The sequence below is a fragment of the Syngnathus floridae genome, chromosome 1 (assembly GCF_059516105.1).
Source record: "Syngnathus floridae isolate MCC-2025c chromosome 1, RoL_Sflo_1.0, whole genome shotgun sequence".
NCBI classification, from domain to species: domain Eukaryota; kingdom Metazoa; phylum Chordata; class Actinopteri; order Syngnathiformes; family Syngnathidae; genus Syngnathus; species Syngnathus floridae.
The window spans coordinates 580149-597585 of NC_142413.1; the positions used below are offsets into that span (position 1 = coordinate 580149).

The window sequence follows — 17437 nt, forward strand, 5'->3', positions numbered from 1 at the left end:
GCCTTCCCGAGCACTCTCGCCCCGTTCGCCTCGCCTGGGCTTGCGAGTGGCAACTTGTCTGAAAAGCTAACAGAGGAATTCTTCTGGGCTTAAGTGTCGCAGTCGTTCGAAACAACACTTTGCACAGGTTTTCAACACTTTGGAACGGTTATAAGCTAGTTATCGACGTTGGTTAGTGCTTCCAGAAAATACCATTTGACCTCCGCTTTTGCTCTTTCAATATATTGCCGACGGTGCTTTTGTTGTTGTTGTCATTTATAATATTAAAACAAAAGCGTTTCTCTTGGCTCCACTGTTCCGAAATGCCCTCACCACCACCACCACCACCGCATCGCCAAAATAGAAATCATCAATACTATGCAAAAACTCAAGCAACACAATAACACCCACACGAAGACAACTAAAACCAAATGAAATGACATAAGGCCTACGCTCTGAGGATTCATAGACGTGAACTCGTGGCAAAATATGTAACACCATTGTTCTAAAATGCTTATTCCAACATTGCATTCGTGGAATAAGAAGCACGAATGCATCTATCCTCATCAAATTTAGGGCAAAAGTGCGTGCTTTAATTTGCATTTCTTTAATCGGTGAAGTCATGAGGAGTGATTGAAAATAAAATAATAACAATACTCCACCCGAATGCATTCATGTTGGATTTGATTCTGGAAATTTCAAGTCGCCCATTTCTGACGCTGGATGGTTTAAATTGAGAAAGAGTGAAGTTTGGACGGACAAAAGACGCTTTGAATACAGTCATCAAATGTCTACATTGGAGCTCAGGCAGAGAAAACCGAGCGAGAGTTTATAGCGTCATCTTGCGGCCGTTTGTTCTAATTGCCCCGTCCCTTGTGTCCAAGCTGTCATTTGTTGTAACTGCAGGCAAGATGGCGTCCCCCGTAAGGATGCTGTGTTTCTCCGGTGAGACACGGATTTTTTTTAAACTCCTGTTTGTTGTCGAGTCGCGTTTCGTTTTAACGTGACGATAATGACAGTCAATTTGAGCCGCTCGCTCTCCCTTTTAATCGCAGCAAACACGACGCGCCCAGCAGCTAATGCTAACTATGTCCAGCAGCTAATGCTAACTGTGTCCGGCAGCTAATGCTGACTGCGTCCGGCAGCTAATGCTAACTGCGTCCGGCAGCTAATGCTGACTGCGTCCGGCAGCTAATGCTGACTGCGTCCAGCAGCTAATGCTGACTGCGTCCAGCAGCTAACGCTAACTGTGCCCAGCGTAAGTTCGCCGAACTTTGTTGATATGTTCGTGCTTTTTGTGAGTGTGATTGCAGCGTTGAGACACTCCTGCCGGTGGTTCAGCACGACGCCGGGAGCTCAAGGGGGAGGAAAGTGGAGGAAAGAGTAAGCTGGGACTCAAATGGTGTCACGTTGAGATTGTGACAATACGCAATGATATTTGTTGTTTAGACACGGACTTGCACGCAGTGGCAGCGAATATGGACCTCTAACAGATCTACCCGATTGGTCTTTTGCAGGTAGCCACCGTAATGCAGTGTGTCTCATTCAGGCACTGTATATAGCTACTATAAAGTCCACCGGGGTTTTAATTGTCATTCCGTTGGTTTGCAGATGGCAGGGCAGCACCGCCCATGAAGGGCATGTTGAGGAGAAGGGGAGAGAGAGAAGAAATGGCAGTAAGCATGATTATTCTAGTTGTCATTGAATTACTTTTGGACTTCATTAAATGTCTCTCTTTCACAGAGGCGCATCGCGATGCTCAGTTCCGAGATGGATCGAGGGATCGAGTCGTGGCTGGAAAGGAAAGAAGACGCGCAAAGGATTGAGGAGCACAAAAAGTCTCTGCTGCTTAAGCCTAAAGGGAAGCTACTAAAGAAGAAGGATGCTCACAGTTAGGAAGAGCCTATCGTGGTAAATAACACCCCCAATGTTATTGTCAAAAGTCAAGTTATGTGTGGTAGTATTTTCATGGAATAAATCACTTCGACCCAGTTTGGGCCAATTTTTGCGTGCGTCATCCACTGGAGGGCAGTATTTCTTCAGTGAAGATCAATCGAAAGGCTCAACCGCCATTTTGTTTTCTTTCTGCGCAAAGGGAGGGAGGTAGGTAGGGAGGTAGGTAGGTAGGTCGGTCGGTCGGTAGGTAGGTAGGTAGGTAGGTAGGTAGGTAGGTAGGTAGGTAGGTAGGTAGGTAGGTAGGTAGGTAGGTAGGTAGGTAGGTGGGTGGGTTTCAGCCACTGTGCAAAATATGTCCTGGGGGCCATGTACAATCCAATACGACCATGCAAACATGTAACGTTTTTGGTCGTCATCATCAGTAGTTGAACTCCTATTTTACATTGAGATATATAACTCGTACGCTTGTAAAACGATGCCATGAAAAGCTCATTTGTTAAAGCTAAAAAATAAAAATCAGTAGAAAACACTGAAGTGTGTTGTCGTTGGAATTTCTTATTTGACTCATTTTTTGCTTGACATTAAATGAACCAAATATTTGATGAGTTAAATGCGTAAGGATGAATAAATGAGAATTTCTGCAATTATGTTCAAGGAGTTCAATGAATGCAGCCACTCGCTTGATGGACTGACAACTTTTAGCCGTACCCGAGCCCCACGGCATCGTCAAACCAATCCATAGTCAGTCAATCATGTGAGTTTTCGTGGCATTCTCGTGCGTGCGTGAATGCCGTTTTTTGCAGAGTCAGCTCAGCAGTGTGGAATGGGATGCAATGGGAATTGCTTTCTCCAAAGAGGTAAGCCCGCCACGAATGCTGCTGCTTGTGCTGACCTGTCGAGTGGAGTGGGAAGCCCACTCCCCCACCCCCCACCCTCCCTCTCTTTATTCTCCCCCGCCTTGTTTTGCTTTTGAGGAAATGAGAAGCAGATGTTTGGCTTTTGTGTTTGGTTGAAGGCCGATGAGCGAGCGGACAACACAGGAAGCACGTGACGGTGTGTGTGTTCATACTAAATTGGAAGTATTCACAGCGCTCAACTTTGACCTCATTGTGTCGGGTGAAACAAATTCATTTTGGAATACTTTCCAGATACAATGTGGGTCAGAGCGCTTAGGAGGCCGTCTTTTTTTTTTTTTTTTTTTTAGCAGATGTTTTCCAGAGTGGGAAAACCTAGCTCACGAGGTGCCAGCCACTATGTAGGTCACCGAACCAAAAAAAAAAAGAAGAATCCAGGTTGAATTGCAAGTAGCCGCTTCCCACCAAGGCACGCAGACGCCAGACTGAGAAACAGTGTGTCAGCACAGCACAAAACAAAAACACTCGCATAGAAATGTCCGACTCATCAGTATTTTCCTCAGCGGGGAGAGCAGATGCCAAAGAATAGAAAGGCACATCAACAATCTCGTTGGCTTTTATTGATACACTCATCATTATAAATATCAGTATGGTCATTAAAATGGTCATTCCAAATCACTTTTGATTTTGCTTTGAAGAAACTCAGCCCCATCCATGTGTTCATAAATAGCATGGATGATCACGAGCTAATAATGTCTGGGAATAAGGTTTGCACTAACAATCAGCAAACCCAGATTGTTGCTTACTTGCTCGATCGATCATCGTCACGCTGCGCCTCTGTCCAGCAGGACTCGTAATTGACAATGAACACATGCAAAGCAAATAGCCAACGACGAGAACATACGTACTTGGAATACAAATAATAACACCGATGCAGCGATCATTTACAAGAAAAGAACAAAACAAATCCCTTCATACTGATTGCACCGTATTGTTGTCTGCTGATCCCCGTCCGTCTCTGCGCAGAGACGGAGAGAACCAAATTGTCGGACCGGAGCGACCCGACTCGTCCCACCTTAACTTGTGCGGATACGGAAAAAAAGCAACACCGGAAAATGTGGAAAAGATGCATCCCTGTGGTTATTTGCAATGTCTTTGGCAACTGTGGCGTGGATTTGGATGGCTTGCAATCAAACAGCAGTTCGGCCAAACTCGTCCACTCAACAAACACTACTCCCAAACAAGTCAGGATCAAGTGAAAAGGCACCTTTGGAGGCGGACCTAATTGGACTTTGTGGATAGCTGCCTTGTCTTCCGAGCCGCCGGGTGATCCACGCATTTGTTTGTTTGCGAGCGACCGATTCCACCCGAACGAAGCTCAGCGGCCGCTTCCCTCCCTCTCGCCGCGACGTCTCTTTGAAAGCTGCCACGTGTCGAGTCGAAACAACTTCACTTATTGTGCATTTTAGAGTCATCAACTCCAAATCCCAAACTTTTTGGGAGTAGTGTATCTCAGGGCGTTAAAAAGAAAAAATGGAATATGAGCAAGAGATCTAGGAAGTCTTTGTTTGTTTGTTTGTTTGTTTGTTTGTTTGTTTGTTTGTTTGTTTGTTTGTTTTTCTATCCCTCCCGGTTGTAGGCATGTTCAAAATGTAAATAGATAGCATAGAAATACAGCGGGTTTTGGTTTCTACGTGGAAACCCCCCAAATGTTTGGAGCGAGCGTCCATCCGTCTTCTCTCGTCAGTGCTTGCGCCGTTCCGTCTCTCGGTTTCCACCTCCAACTGGCCCTTGCTCGCTCCTGTTCGGGTCGCTCTGCGGTAGTCCGTGGGTAGCCGCTGCCTAGACCTTGTCCAGAAGTGACCTCTGGCAGTAGAGGAGGCGGCGGGGCGTGCCGTATTTCCTGAAGAACAACAGCGCCCCCAGGGTGACCACCACCAGGACCAAGAGGAGGAGCGGGATCACCACGGCCGCCGGCCCGACGCCGCCCCCGGCCTCGTCCACCTCCAGGATGATCACTTCCTCTTCGCGACCCTTCTTGGGCTCCTCCCCCTCGCAGCCCATCCAGTGGCTCAGCGCAGACTTGGGGTAGCCCGACTCCACTTTCATGTACTGGTTGTTGAACTTCCAATACTTGTTGGCTTTGTAGAAGTACGTGTACGCTGCGGGAAAGGCGACTCGGTCACTCGTTTGACGGGCGCTCGGCTTTGACTTTGAGGCTACTCACAGCCGTCCTCGCTCATGATGGCCGCCTTGATGTTGTCCGGAGCGCCGCTCCACGTGCCGATGGGCTTCGGGTAGCCGCTGTCCACTGCGCGAGTCCTCTCGTCGAAGCGGTAGTACCTGCCGACGGCCTCCGTGTCAATGAGCATCCATCGGACTACTGAACAAAAAATGCATGTGCAAACTCACTTTGTGCCCCTGAAGAAGTAGGTCTGGCCCGTGGGGGTGTAGAAGAGCGCCGCGTCCATTCTATCTTGCGGCAGACCGCTCCCCATGTCTCGGAGGCTCTTGGGAGAGTCCTTATCCATTGTGGACTCGCTGAAGACCCAGTAGCTGTCACCTGTTGAGTCAAGATACCGCTGGGTCATATCAGGCGCAGGACATGGTGACTGACATCTGGCTCAAGCGCCATACGGAAAGGTACTCCAGCGAGCCTGACGGTGAATTCTACCACGGAAAATTGGATCGGTGCAATTGGCCGGCCGTCTTCGAAAGGCCAAACCTCCGGCGGTAACGAACAGAACATTTTAGAACATCCTGAGCCGAAAATCTAATTCGGTCCATTGCTCACCAACGGGTCAGGGTCCTCTATCCAGCCTGTTTTAGGAGGCGCCCTACTACAACACACCTGATTCGTTCGTCAGCAAGCTCCAGAAAGGCATCCGGATGATCTGAATCAGGTGTGTTGCTGGGTAGGGGCACTCCCTCCAAGACCAGACTTGGTGACCCCATTACGGGTAGGCAACCTGAGTCCTGGAGACAGAACTCGGCTTGCTAGCCCAGCCGTAGGTCCAAATTCCACGGCCCGCGGAGCTTACCCTTGAAGAAGACAAATTTGCCATCGTCCCGCTCGTACGCGGCGTTGATGTTGGAAGGCAGGCCCTTCCAGAAGTGAGCGATGGGCATCGGGTAGCCCGGCAGCACCTTGTTGTTGCGCACGCGCCAAAACCACTGGTCCTGGAAAGTTCCCCAATAGCCGTGAGACCCACAGGAACGTTTTCCACACACGCACGGGCAGAGAGCGGTGACAGATGATACCTTGAAGACAAACTTTTCGCCTCTGAGAATGGCGATGGTGTCAAAGTGTCCCTCGCAGATGTCCGGACCGTGTTCTGGTCTCTTGGGGTTGGACGACTTTGTGGGTCGAGGCGGCGGAGGAGGAGCGCCTGTCTCGGTCCCTGCGGGAGAATGGTTCATCGTCAAAGTCCCAATGATCATCGTCACACACACATCCAGTTGTGGTGAAATGTGTCCTCTGCATTGAAGCCATCCCTCCCCATGTGATTTTGACCCATCCCCTGGGGGAGAGGGGAGCAGTGAGCAGCAGCGGTGCTGCCGCCGCGGCGCTCGGGAATCATTTGGTGATCTAACCCCCCAATTCCAACCCTTAATGCTGAGTGCCAAGCAGGGAGGTAATGGGTCCCATTTTTACAGTCTTTGGTATGACCTGGTCAGGGTTTGAACCCACAACCTTCCAGTCTCAGGGCGGACACTCTACTACTAGGCCACTGAGCCGGTTCGTGGGTTGTATTCGGGTGACAGCGCCATCACCGCCGTTGTCACGTACCATAAATGGCTTGGATGCCTCTGCGGTCGTCATCCGGAAGCTGGAAGTTGTCAGTGTCCATCCACTGATAGAAGGGCGCCATGATGGCAGAGGGGTTGTTGGAGTGCTCCAGACCCAGAGCGTGACCTAGCTCATGGACGGCCACCAGGAAAACGTCGTTCCCTTTGCGGAGACAAACGACTGATCATTTCTGGCGAGAGCAGTCCCGGAGGACGTTAGCCTTTAGCTTACCGCCCTGGTCCACGTTCCCCGTCGTCCAGGGCTCGGCGAGGTCAAAATGCGTGTCCCCGCCCATCCCCTGACCGGGGAAGTAGGCGTGAGCCAGGAAGCCGCCTTCGCCATCAAACGGTGTGCTGTCGCCGTGGAAGCCCTCCGAGAAGGAGAGCATGATGTCGGCGTATTTGTCCACCTTGCCCCGGATGTGGCTGTACGGAATCTCCCTGAAAGTGAGCGGGATGGCGTCCTGCCACACTTTGAAGGCCTTCCGGATGGCCTCGTGGGTGGCGCGCTCGCCCACTTTTGGCGTGTAGTTCTCGATACTGCGAGCAGAGAGACAAATTCGCACCTGGTCAGAGCGGATGCGGACGACCGAGAAGGCGGCGACGGCGGCGGCGGCGGCTTCAGTCCTGACCTGAAAGTCACCTCCGACTTGTCCCACTTCAATCCTTGCACCGCGTAGCGCTTTCTCCTCAGGTTACTTTTCAGCTCCGCCCCAAATTTATCCGGGACTCCGCATCGTGGACGGCTCATCGCCCTGGCGACGGTCAAGGCAAAAAGTGGTGGGATTTGCACAGACGCTCTCACGGGCGACTTCTCAAGACTCACGTTAAGGTGTTGGTGTCGACGGAGCCGGTGACGGTCAAGCCGTAGAACCTCTGCATGGCCGCCACGGCCGTCTCCACCGAGCGGGGCGAGCGCAGGGCCTGCGCTCGGACGTCGCCGGGGGGCAGGTAGCCGTATTGCTGAAGCCACGCCTTTCCAGTCAGACAAGGGGAAAAAAGAAACATTGTCAAAAGCCCATTGGTCCGGTTCCCAGCGTATATCGCGCATCTGCTGGACCGCGCAGACGGCCGAGGTGCCCAACATGTGCGAGGCGGGCGTGAGTCGGCGCCAAATCCAAACTGAGGAAAAAATGAGTCACCGCGCGTGACCTTGGAGTCTGTCTGGACTTTGGCAACTCACAGATGTTGCACACGTCACAGAGTCCGTCCGTCCGTCCGTCCGTCCGTCCGTCCGTCCGTCCGCCCGCTCTTAGTGGGTCAAAGGATTCCACTGGTTATTTTGACTGATGACATTGTCTTTGCTTTGCACCTGAGATGCGCAGTCTCAGGCAAAAACTACTCAGGCGCCCGACTTGAACCGCCACTTCTCCTTTTACCGTGGACTTTTGTTTTTTCACCGAGTGAGTCGACGTTTGTCACCTTTGAGTCCAAAGAGAATTGGCCTCAAATCTATCAAAGTCTGCAACAGCATCAGATTTGGAAGGGAGCAAATGTGGTGGACCACCTGTTGCTGATGTGGCACATGTCGCTTATGTCCACGCACGGTGACAACTCCCCTTCCTCTCCCCCTCATCTTCTTCTTCATCTTCTTCATCAACTTCTCCCCACAGTTCCCTGGATCGGCGCTCAAAAGATACGTCATTGCTCATCGGGGCCTGAAGGACCTTTTCCTCATCTCAATGGTGCGATGGGTTCTTTGAAAAAGTAAGGCTGCTGCCACCGCCGCCATTAGCAGAAATGGGTCAAAAACAAACTGAGAGAAAAGTGATGCCGAAGCACTAGCTTTGTCTAACTCGAGCTTCTCAATTCACTACGATCTCACGAGTCGCTTTTATGAATAGGTCGGTTTTTGGAGCAATTCATCACCGAAGCGCCGCAGTGAGGCGGCACGGTGTAGCAGCGGTTAGCACGCCTGCCTGACAGTTTAGAGGCGCCGGGTTCGATTCCCGTGTGGAGTTTGCATTACTCTGCAAACCGCGAGCCTGGTGAGGAGGAGGAGAAGCGCTTGGGAAGATGAACGAATGGTTTCTGGTGGCCAGGGGGTCCCACTCTATGTGTCTCTTGCTGGTCCATCCAAATTTTGCAAGTCCATGTTGCAATAGAGGACAGGAAGTGGTGCTCTGGATGACATTTGAGTGCTTCCTGACCTGACTGCTACCACTGTTTCCTTCTTTGAAGGAGCAGGCGCCATCAAAGCTTCTATTTGTGGAGGCTTGAACATGGCCGCCGCCGCCGCTGCTTTAGGTAAACACACACACACACACACACACACACACACACACACACACGCCTACCTGAGAGTGTGCAGTGTGTCTGCAGACACTAAAACGTGGTGGGAGAATCTTTTGGGGACCCGCTACTGCTATTTGATTTGAATCCGAGGTTTCGGACGGTGAGCCAATAACTCTGAAGTTCAATTTGAGAGCGAGTCAGTTGTTCCTCTGTCTGTGCCAGTGGGGGGGGTGGGGGGGCGAAAAAAAAATCCACTCGCGTGTCTCCGGAATTTTCACTCCAATGTCTTTGCTTGGTCTTTGCCAGTTAAGAGCAGGGCTGCCGTATCTGGCTAAACTAGAATCTGGTCTGGTTTGTTGGGAGTTGCGGTTGTCACCTTGACAGTTTGTTCAGGCCAGGAGCTGTTTTTGATGCTAGCGTGGAGTCAAGATGAAGCCAGATGCAGATGATCTGCTTCCCACTTTTGTCAGACGGAACCAAGAACAAATACTCTTGTTGTACTTCAATAGATTTGACTCGGCTTCTTCTCTCCGTCTTCCTTGGTCAAAATGGGCTCTTCCGAGGTGATGGCGGACCGACGGGCGAGTATTAGCGACTGAGCAACTGTGGGCCACTTTGTCGTGATATTTATTTCCGTTGTCTGACCATTCTTGGACGGACGGACGGACGGTAGATTTCGAAATGGAGCCATTCAGTTCAAAAGGATGCAAAATGGTTGAGGCCGTTCCGACGGCTTTTGCTTACGGCCCTCGTCAAAGCCCAAAAAGTGGCTTCCGATTTGGAAGCGTGTCTCATTGTTTCTCGGAATGTTGCGGTTTGGCCATGTGACCTCGCCGCCCGGCCTGACATCAGGTGATGCAACGCATCTCAGTGCCATAAACGGCTTTGTCTGTGTTTTTAGCGGTCAGTCATGCATCCTGCACGGCCGAGTCAGAATGTGATTCACTTCCCTTCTCGCTCGCTCCTTCTCCACATCGGGACGACAATTGCTAGCTAGTTTTGGTGGTGAACCTCGCAGGGCGTTGCTGTGTTTGCGTCGACGTCGAGAAAAGACGCTGAGCTAAAACCATTTGAAAGATGACCGATCAGATTGTCTTCGGATCCTAAACTGTCTTTGTCAGAGTTGGATGGCCGAGCGAATCTGATTTCAGATAACTCTGCCGATCTGTACGAGCATGGGTGAAAACCAATGGAGTACTTTGCTGTCTTTCTTAACAATGCAGAATGAAAATGTCCGAAGAAGAAAATACGTATCACTTGATGGCACAAGGCATTCATCTGTTTTCCGTATGGAAAATCCCCGCCAGCCACACTGGCAGGCTCCATTTCTCCAACCGGTGGAAAAGTGACGAGAAAAGGTGACGAGAAAAGGTGACGAAGCGGCCGTCACTTACCTCTGCTCTCAACACATCTGCCGTGACGGAAAAGCAGCGGATGGCGCAGGCCAAGGCGACCACCAAGAGCGGCAACATGATCTTCTTCTTCTTCTCCGACTGGCGCAAATCCCGAGGTCTTCCCGATGAGCCAAGTAAAACCAAGCCGTGCGAGTCTTGAAGCCAACGCCGGACCGGACCGGACCGAGTCAAAGGCGAACTGAGAGTGAAAGACAAAGAAGTGAAATCATCCCATCTGTTGTGTGTCAACTTCTCCCCCCCCCCCCCCCACTTTCTTACAGAGTGTGTGGACGTGGTCAGAGCGGAGTGATGGAGGAGCCTTTGGGTCCTCCTCCAGATGTGCCTGTGGTGTTTTCTTCTTTTTTTTTTTTTTTTTTTTATAACTCCACCGCCCCGCCCCGCCCCGCCCCGCCCCCTCCTACCCGCCTGCTGTGTGCTGAGCATAGCATACGCACATAGAAAGCGCCTTGGCACCAAGTTGTGTGTCGACGCCATCTTGGGTGTGGCAAAGTTTCACCATGTGCTTGCTTGCTCGCTTGCTTTAAATTTGGCACTTGTATTCTTGCACTCTTGTACGCTGCTGTGACAAGTAAATTTCCCCGCTGTGGGATGAATAAAGTTCCATCATCATCACCGCCATCATCTTGGGCCTTGGCCTTCTCTCAGGAGCATAATGTATGACTGCGAGCTCTTCTTGTGACCAAAACCTTCTCAAACCAAACCTTCTTGGGACAAGAAGAGGCTCTGGGGACTAGAACGAACATGCTCTTGGGGCAGTAATCTCTCAAAACTAGAACATTCTCTGAATCTGGGATCATCTCGGAACCAGAACCATCTCTTGGACCAGACCTTTCTCTCGAACCAGAACATTCTCTGAATCTGGGATCATCTCGGAACCAGAACCCTCTCTTGGACCAGACCTTTCTCTCAAACTAGAACTTTCTCTCTCTCGGAGCGAGGCCCGTTTCTTTGGACGAGAACTTTTCACTTGCAAATGGTACATGCTCCTGGGATTAGAATCTTCTTCTCCTGAGGCTAGAAAATTATTTTGTGACTACACCTTCTCTGTGGACTAGTATTGGAGGCAAGTACCTGGTGTTCATTTCTGATCCAGTGTGACCAGCAGCACGCAGTCCCAGTCCTGGCAATCCAGTCAGGGAGGACATATCTGTGTGGCATGCGGATCTGTTCTAGGTCATGGCAGTCATCCTTGTTTGGGTTAACTGCATTTGTGTGGCATGCGGATCTGTTCTAGGTCATGGCAGTCATCCTTGTTTGGGTTAACTGCATTTTCATTTCACTTATATGTGAGTTACGCATTGATGGGGTGCCATGTTCTAAATGGAAACTGCAAATTGTGACCTCCAGAGTGTTGTACCAATTGAGTAGGTTTGTGTCTAGATGAATGCGAGGCCACTTGGGTTCGAAAAAAACCCTGGTTCCATTTTTAACATCGAGTCCTGACGTTGAGCGCTTTTTGCCCGAATGAGCAACCGCAGACACGATTTGGATGGAACTTCTGACTGAGCTCAGATTTTTCTGCTGTACCGGCAATTTGCATTGAGCAACAGTGACATCTATCGATAGAAAAGGCTATCTGCTTGTGGCGTTGAAAAAAGAAAAAAAAACACACAACCGTGTGACGGAAACTCCGCCCCTCGTGCGTCATCCTGCCAAAAAAAAAAAAGAAATACGGAAGTAGCTCCGGACTTATCAAAAAGAAACGAAAGCCAAGGTAACGTTCTATCCGGTTTTAAGTAGCAACTTTGTTTTGGAAAATTCCTCGGACAATTCCAATCGCCATGTCAAGATGTTCGCCGGTAACTGGCAGTCAAATGCGAGTAAGGAAGGACGCGCGACGTTAGCATGTAGCTCGACCGCATGCTAAAGGCTAGTAAAGCTCGTTTTGCTTTTAGGCACAAACTAAGCCGATTTTAGATCAGCGAGGGAGGCAAAGAAACTTTTAAACGAGCCGAGTGCGAAGCGGTGCCAGTTGCACACAACCTGGTGGACACTTTACTGGGTGGCAAGAATGGCCATGAAACAAAGCTTCGAAGCAGCACTTTGGAAACCATTTTCCGCCTGTCACCTTATGTCACAGGCCTACGTTGACGAAGGATGCTTTGTTTGGAGTTACAAATCGTTTCTGGATTCAAAGCTGGAATCAAGGCAATCGCCTGAAATTGTACAAAATGTCAACATTTCACATTTCTACCCTACAGGTGGCGTCTTCCAGAACAATCGTTCCAAAATGACACTTTTGTGACACTTTTCTTCCGGTCTTTGCACATTATCAGCATAATGGTGCACATCCCTAGCCTCCTGCTTTTTTGCTTCACGGGTAGGTAGCTGCTAATGAGTCAGGATGGATGGATGGATGGATGGATGGATGGATGGATGGATGGATGGATGGATGGATGGATGGATGGATGGACGCTAACCTGATGTTTCTGCCCACAGCATGCAGCCGGACACAAGTAGCGCTCTTTTTCGGTAAGGACATTGCCGTGTGCCATTGTAACAAAGAGGAAATCAAGGCAAAAAAAAAAAAAAAAAACTTTGCAGAGAGAATTTAGACCCTAAATTCCTAACCCTTTTTCAAGGTATTTCGTGTCATTATTATAAATTAACATCACAATTCCGTATCTGTAAATAGTAAAACTAATTTAGCTTGTCCTCAACTTTTGCCTGTCTTTGTTGTTGTTTTTTATTTTTTTGGGCGAGCCCAGCTTTTAGGGTGAAATGTGTCAATTTTTTTATGCGCCTGCTTTCCACAGAGCACTGTGGACATTCCTCTCAAGTGTTGGATAGCGACGTAGGCGAGATCAGGAGTTCTGCTTACCACACGTACTCCTACCATTTTGGTGCCACGTATGACTGCTGGACCATTAAGGGTTCGGTGGGAGAACCGGTCGTCCTCAGGTGAAATATTCCAAACTTTTTTCATATCTTAACAACTGCGCTGACTCTCCGGCGTTAGATGCGGCTCTGACGTCAGACTCATTGTCAGTTGCGGTTCCAATTATTACATGAAATTAACATGTGGAGTGATATTAAGTAAGTACGGTATTTATTCTAAATATCTCCCATATTCTAATAATCGCCCAGTGTGTGTTAGCGATGACATAAATAAAAAAACATTGATACCTCTAATTATCGCCCATGCTGCTAAAAACGTACGTTTTCCTCCGCGGCCGCATGCAGACGTGCCGCTCGCTGTTGTGGTGTTAAGAACACCAGTGAGATGCAGCTATTGCATACTACATAAGGGAAATATACATATTATTGCCCATTTCTGTGCCCCTTGGCGATCGGACAAAAAGTGTTCTCTATTAATCGCCCACCCCCCCTGTTGGGCATAAACCTTCTCTAATCATCGCCCTGTTAACGGTCAAGTAATGTGTTAATAATTTCACATATAGGTCGCACCCCGGCCAAACTAAAAAAAAACCAACTGCGACTTATAGTCGGGAAAATACGATACAAAGTTGACTATCCCTAATTTTGTGAATCAACTGCTGTGTGTTTTTTTTTTTCCTTTCTTCTTTCAGCTTCTCGCAATTTTCAGCTCGGTGCAGAAATGAGTGGCTGGCCATCAAATCGTCCGGCGGCGGCACGCCGCTCATTTTGTGTGGCTCCAAATTGCCCCCGCCCGTCGAATTCCCGGGCGGAAACATCACAGTGGTGCACCACTTCCTGCCACAAGTCTATCCCGTGTCGTCGTTTCGCTTGAATTACGCCAGAGGTGCCTTTGTTGTTTTCTGGATTGGCCTCCACATGCAAAAGGGGAATCCAATCTTTTTAGTGGTGAGACGCCATCCGTGGCAGATACTAAAATGTCAAAGTATTTTCAGATGCGACTTTCGGCCAGTGCCCCCGGACGTCCTTCAAATGCCCGGGAGGCCGCTGCCTGCCCCTCTCGTGGCGTTGCAACGACCAAGCCGAGTGTCTGGGGGAAGGCGCCGGCGCCGACGAGGAGGGCTGCGGGGCCGAGGGGACCCCGGCCGGGGCGCCCGAGAGGAACGGCGCCGGAGATTGGCGGGAGCCCAGTCCGTCGGCGAAGAGCCACGGCGGCGACAGGGCAGAGGAGCTCTTGGCCCTGCTGAAGGAGAGGCAGGAGACCCCGGCGACGGCCGCTCCCGTCTCGTGGCCCTGCGGGGGGCTTCTGCGGACCTTCTACGGGACATTTTGTCCTCCGTCTCTCCGCGGCCCCCCTTTGCACTGCGTTTGGACTCTGGACCCGGATGACTCCCGGCCCTTGAAGCTGGACCTGCAGCAGCTGGTGCTGGGGCGCGGCGACACGCTCACGGTCCACAACGGAGCGCAAGGCGAAGGAGACGTCATTAAAATTGTGAGTGAAAATAGCACACGCACATCTGCGGCGATTGCGCTTTTTAAAAGTGATGAGCATCAAAGTCAAAGTCCCGCTGTCGATTAGAATATCGGTTTGATGAGGAATGAGCAAAAAGCAAACGTGGATTGGAGTCCACGACGACGCACGCCAGCTCGGTGTGAGCCCGGTTTGACTTTTGCCCCACCCACAGATCACCAGCGCCTCTAACTACAAGTCGCTGCAAGTGGAGTCGCGCACCGGCCTGCTGTCGCTGACCTACCAGACGGCGGCCGGCTCGGAGGGCGGCGGCTTCAACGCCACCTTCCACGTGGGCGGCTACTGCCCGCCCTGGGAGGGCCGCTGCGGCGGCGCCTCGGGAGGCTGCTTCACGCAGGAGCAACGCTGCGACGGCAAGTGGGATTGCCCCGAGAGCGGCCGGGACGAGGAGGGCTGCCGGGGCTGCGGCCGCCAGCAGTTTGCCTGCGGGGTGCCCGGAGGCCAGAGGGCGGCGGCCGGGCGCTTCGCCGGCCGCCCCGTCTGCTATCCCGCCAGCGAGCGCTGCAATTACCAGCTGTACTGCGCCGACGGCAGCGACGAGAGGGACTGCACCGTGTGTCAGCCCGGAACCTTCCACTGCGACACCGACAGGTCAGCCAGCCAGCCAGACAGACAGACAGACAGACAGACCCCAAAAGAAGCCCTTTGTCTTGTCAAACCTCCAAATGCGATGAAAGAAAAGCTTTGGATGGAGCTAAAATCCAAAGGCCGTGCTAATCTATGTTCACGCTGGCCGTCAATTACGTGTTGAGCGTCAAATTCTACATTTCCAACTTGCCTAGTGGTTTTAGAGGCACTGGTAGAATGAGGCTGGCGCTTTGCCGGCTGACCCTTGGCGTCTCGTCTCGCCTCGCCCCGCAGGTGCGTATTTGAGAGCTGGCGCTGCGACGGCCAGGTGGACTGCCACGACGGCACGGACGAGCTCAACTGCACCGTGGTCCTGCCGCGCAAGGTCATCACGGCCGCCACGGTGGGCAGCCTGGTCTGCGGCCTGCTGCTGGTCGTCGCCATGGGCTGCACCTGCAAGCTCTACTCGCTGCGGAGCAGAGAGTACAGGTAAGCCGTGCCCCCCCCCCCCTCGTGGCAAAACTGCGGCATTTAAACGCATCTTGCGCACGCAGCATGTTTGCGCCCATCAACCGACACGAGGCGCAGCTGATCCAGCAGCAGGCCCCGCCCTCTTACGGCCAACTCATCGCGCAAGGCGTTATCCCCCCGGTGGAGGACTTCCCCACGGAAAACCCCAATCAGGTGAGAGACGCGGTTCGTCGGAGGGGCTGAGTTCATTTTAATTTGAAAAAAAAAAATCCATGTAGTATTTGTCGAGCGCAAGATAAAAAAAAAGAAAAAAAAAATTCAAGGTTGACATAGAAGGGCATTTTCACCATCATTGTATTACAAAGTCCCATTTTATTTTAGCTCGACTTCTACTGAAAATCACTGATGATGTTTCAGACTTCCACCTTGTCTCTGAGGGGAATCCTGCAGCTCCTTCGCCAGGACGCCGTCACGTCCCCGCACCGGAGACGCAGGCCTCGCGTGGTCCGCCGCCTGGTCCGTCGCATGAGAAGGTGGGGTCTGATCCCCAGGCAGCCCTCCAGACCTTCCCAGACGGCCGGCCAGCGGCCGCCCGACGCCGCCCCTCCGGATCAGGAGCCCGCTCCCGCCGCTCCCGGCGGCTCCTCGTCTTCGGCGGAGGGCGCCCAGCGGCCCGCGCCTCAGAAAGTGAGCCTGTCCGTCAGGGCCCCGCCGGCGTCTCGCGCCTCCCCGCCACCGCCGCCCCCGTACGCGCCACCCGCCGAGGCGCCCCAAACGCCCCCCGTGGCCGTCCCGGCCGGCGGCCCGTCCCTGGCATCCATCTTGCACACCCTGGGCCTGAGTCTGTCCTTGTTCAGAGCCTCGCCCCCGTCCGGCAACTCTGCGCCCCTCTCGGCCTCCCCCGACGACGACGTGCTGCTCATTCCGCTTTGCGACGACGACGCCGCCTCGGACGAGGACGACGACGTGCCTTTGCTCACTTGAACGGGCCTCCCTCTCTCTGTGCCTTTTTGTCTCTTGTCGTCGAATTGCTTTTAAAATCAAGTATTTTACCATTTAGAAAAGGAACTCTCGGGCGTGTTCCCAACCTTTATCCAGCCTCGGCACATTTCCCCCCCCCCCCCCCCCCCATTCGACCCACCCTCAAAGAAAGTGCGCGCAGGATGCATGGTCCAACTATCGGACCTACCCCCCCCCCCACCAAAATGAGAACCTGAGTGGCAAATGTTTCAGTCAAAAGCGCAAACTCTCCTTCCAACGTTAGCCATCAAACTTCTCGAAAGTCTCTGGAAAAGGGTTGGGAACCAAAAACGGCGAGGTTGACGCGTTTCATTCCCAACACGTCAGCTGAGGTTGTTGCACAGTGGAGTCTTCCCGAGCCACTTTTTGACTCCTTCCGACTGCCGAATAACGTTTGAGCGTTCGGCAGCGGGATATGTTTGGAGATCGTCTTGAGGTATTTGAGAGCGAGAAAACGTGTCCCTATTTAAGTGCCTTTTTGAGGAGTATTCCCCCCCCCCCCCGAACGCACTCACAATGGCTCGCAGGCAATAACCCTCGGATGCGGCTTTGAGTGCGCTTTTCCTCAACCCTTCCCAAGTCCAGTGTATGTAAATGGCTGCTTTGGAAGGACGTGTGAAAGAGACGGACGGGCCCGCGTTGATTTTGAAAGATCGCTCGCGGTCTCGTTGCTTTGCGTCCGATGGAGTAGCTCAGAGGTTTTTAACTTTGCAATGTGTTGAGATCAATAAGAGAATGTCGTTAGGGTCAATTTCACTGTATATAAGTCCAAAATGTGGCTGCCATTAAAAGAATGCACTTTTTATTGGGGGTCTTTGTTTTTTTCCCACCCGACGACGAGC

The 17437-nt window shown here is 51.7% G+C and overlaps 3 protein-coding genes across 5 annotated transcripts; 2 read left to right on the plus strand and 1 right to left on the minus strand.

The window, feature by feature from the left end:
* The first annotated feature begins 780 nt into the window (after positions 1-780).
* On the plus strand, positions 781-2404 carry mrpl52 (mitochondrial ribosomal protein L52). Its single transcript, XM_088383168.1, has 5 exons — positions 781-924; positions 1293-1362; positions 1429-1496; positions 1591-1655; positions 1723-2404. The coding sequence occupies exons 1-5, from the start codon at positions 891-893 to the stop codon at positions 1873-1875; spliced, it is 390 nt and encodes a 129-aa protein (XP_088239294.1). The 5' UTR covers positions 781-890; the 3' UTR covers positions 1876-2404.
* Positions 2405-3329: 925 nt separating this feature from the next.
* Positions 3330-10520, minus strand: mmp14a (matrix metallopeptidase 14a (membrane-inserted)). The gene is made up of 11 exons (XM_088383155.1): positions 10427-10520; positions 10148-10346; positions 7345-7493; positions 7151-7273; positions 6751-7058; positions 6520-6681; positions 5991-6130; positions 5771-5909; positions 5142-5292; positions 4957-5072; positions 3330-4891 (listed from the first exon to the last, which is right to left on the minus strand). Exons 2-11 carry the CDS (start codon positions 10223-10225, stop codon positions 4572-4574), a joined length of 1686 nt encoding a protein of 561 aa, XP_088239281.1. The 5' UTR covers positions 10226-10346; positions 10427-10520; the 3' UTR covers positions 3330-4571.
* A 1252-nt stretch (positions 10521-11772) lies between these two features.
* lrp10 (low density lipoprotein receptor-related protein 10) lies at positions 11773-17400 on the plus strand. Of its 3 annotated transcripts, none has more exons than XM_088383107.1 (10): positions 11773-11882; positions 12370-12488; positions 12608-12640; positions 12925-13069; positions 13699-13892; positions 14002-14498; positions 14692-15128; positions 15399-15593; positions 15659-15788; positions 15993-17400. In XM_088383107.1, the coding sequence occupies exons 2-10, from the start codon at positions 12449-12451 to the stop codon at positions 16557-16559; spliced, it is 2238 nt and encodes a 745-aa protein (XP_088239233.1). In that variant the 5' UTR covers positions 11773-11882; positions 12370-12448; the 3' UTR covers positions 16560-17400. The 3 variants fall into 3 exon arrangements, with proteins under 3 accessions (XP_088239233.1, XP_088239242.1, XP_088239251.1); XM_088383116.1 differs by lacking the exon at positions 11773-11882 and adding an exon at positions 11889-12037; XM_088383125.1 differs by lacking the exon at positions 11773-11882 and adding an exon at positions 11892-11988.
* Positions 17401-17437: the final 37 nt, after the last annotated feature.

Bases quoted from the DNA above. Each gene is read 5' to 3' on its own strand.
- mrpl52 (XM_088383168.1), top strand. From the start codon at position 891: ATGGCGTCCCCCGTAAGGATGCTGTGTTTCTCCG. The intron at 925-1,292 runs GTGAGACACGGA...GTGTGATTGCAG, and splicing joins AAGGATGCTGTGTTTCTCCG to CGTTGAGACACTCCTGCCGG. The intron at 1,497-1,590 runs GTAGCCACCGTA...GTTGGTTTGCAG, and splicing joins ACCCGATTGGTCTTTTGCAG to ATGGCAGGGCAGCACCGCCC.
- mmp14a (XM_088383155.1), bottom strand. From the start codon at position 10,225: ATGTTGCCGCTCTTGGTGGTCGCCTTGGCCTGCGCCATCCGCTGCTTT. The intron at 5,073-5,141 runs GTGAGTTTGCAC...GGCCGTCGGCAG, and splicing joins TACTTCTTCAGGGGCACAAA to GTACTACCGCTTCGACGAGA. The intron at 4,892-4,956 runs GTGAGTAGCCTC...CCTTTCCCGCAG, and splicing joins CATCATGAGCGAGGACGGCT to CGTACACGTACTTCTACAAA.
- lrp10 (XM_088383107.1), top strand. From the start codon at position 12,449: ATGGTGCACATCCCTAGCCTCCTGCTTTTTTGCTTCACGG. The intron at 13,893-14,001 runs GTGCCTTTGTTG...AAGTATTTTCAG, and splicing joins TCGCTTGAATTACGCCAGAG to ATGCGACTTTCGGCCAGTGC. The intron at 14,499-14,691 runs GTGAGTGAAAAT...CCCCACCCACAG, and splicing joins AAGGAGACGTCATTAAAATT to ATCACCAGCGCCTCTAACTA.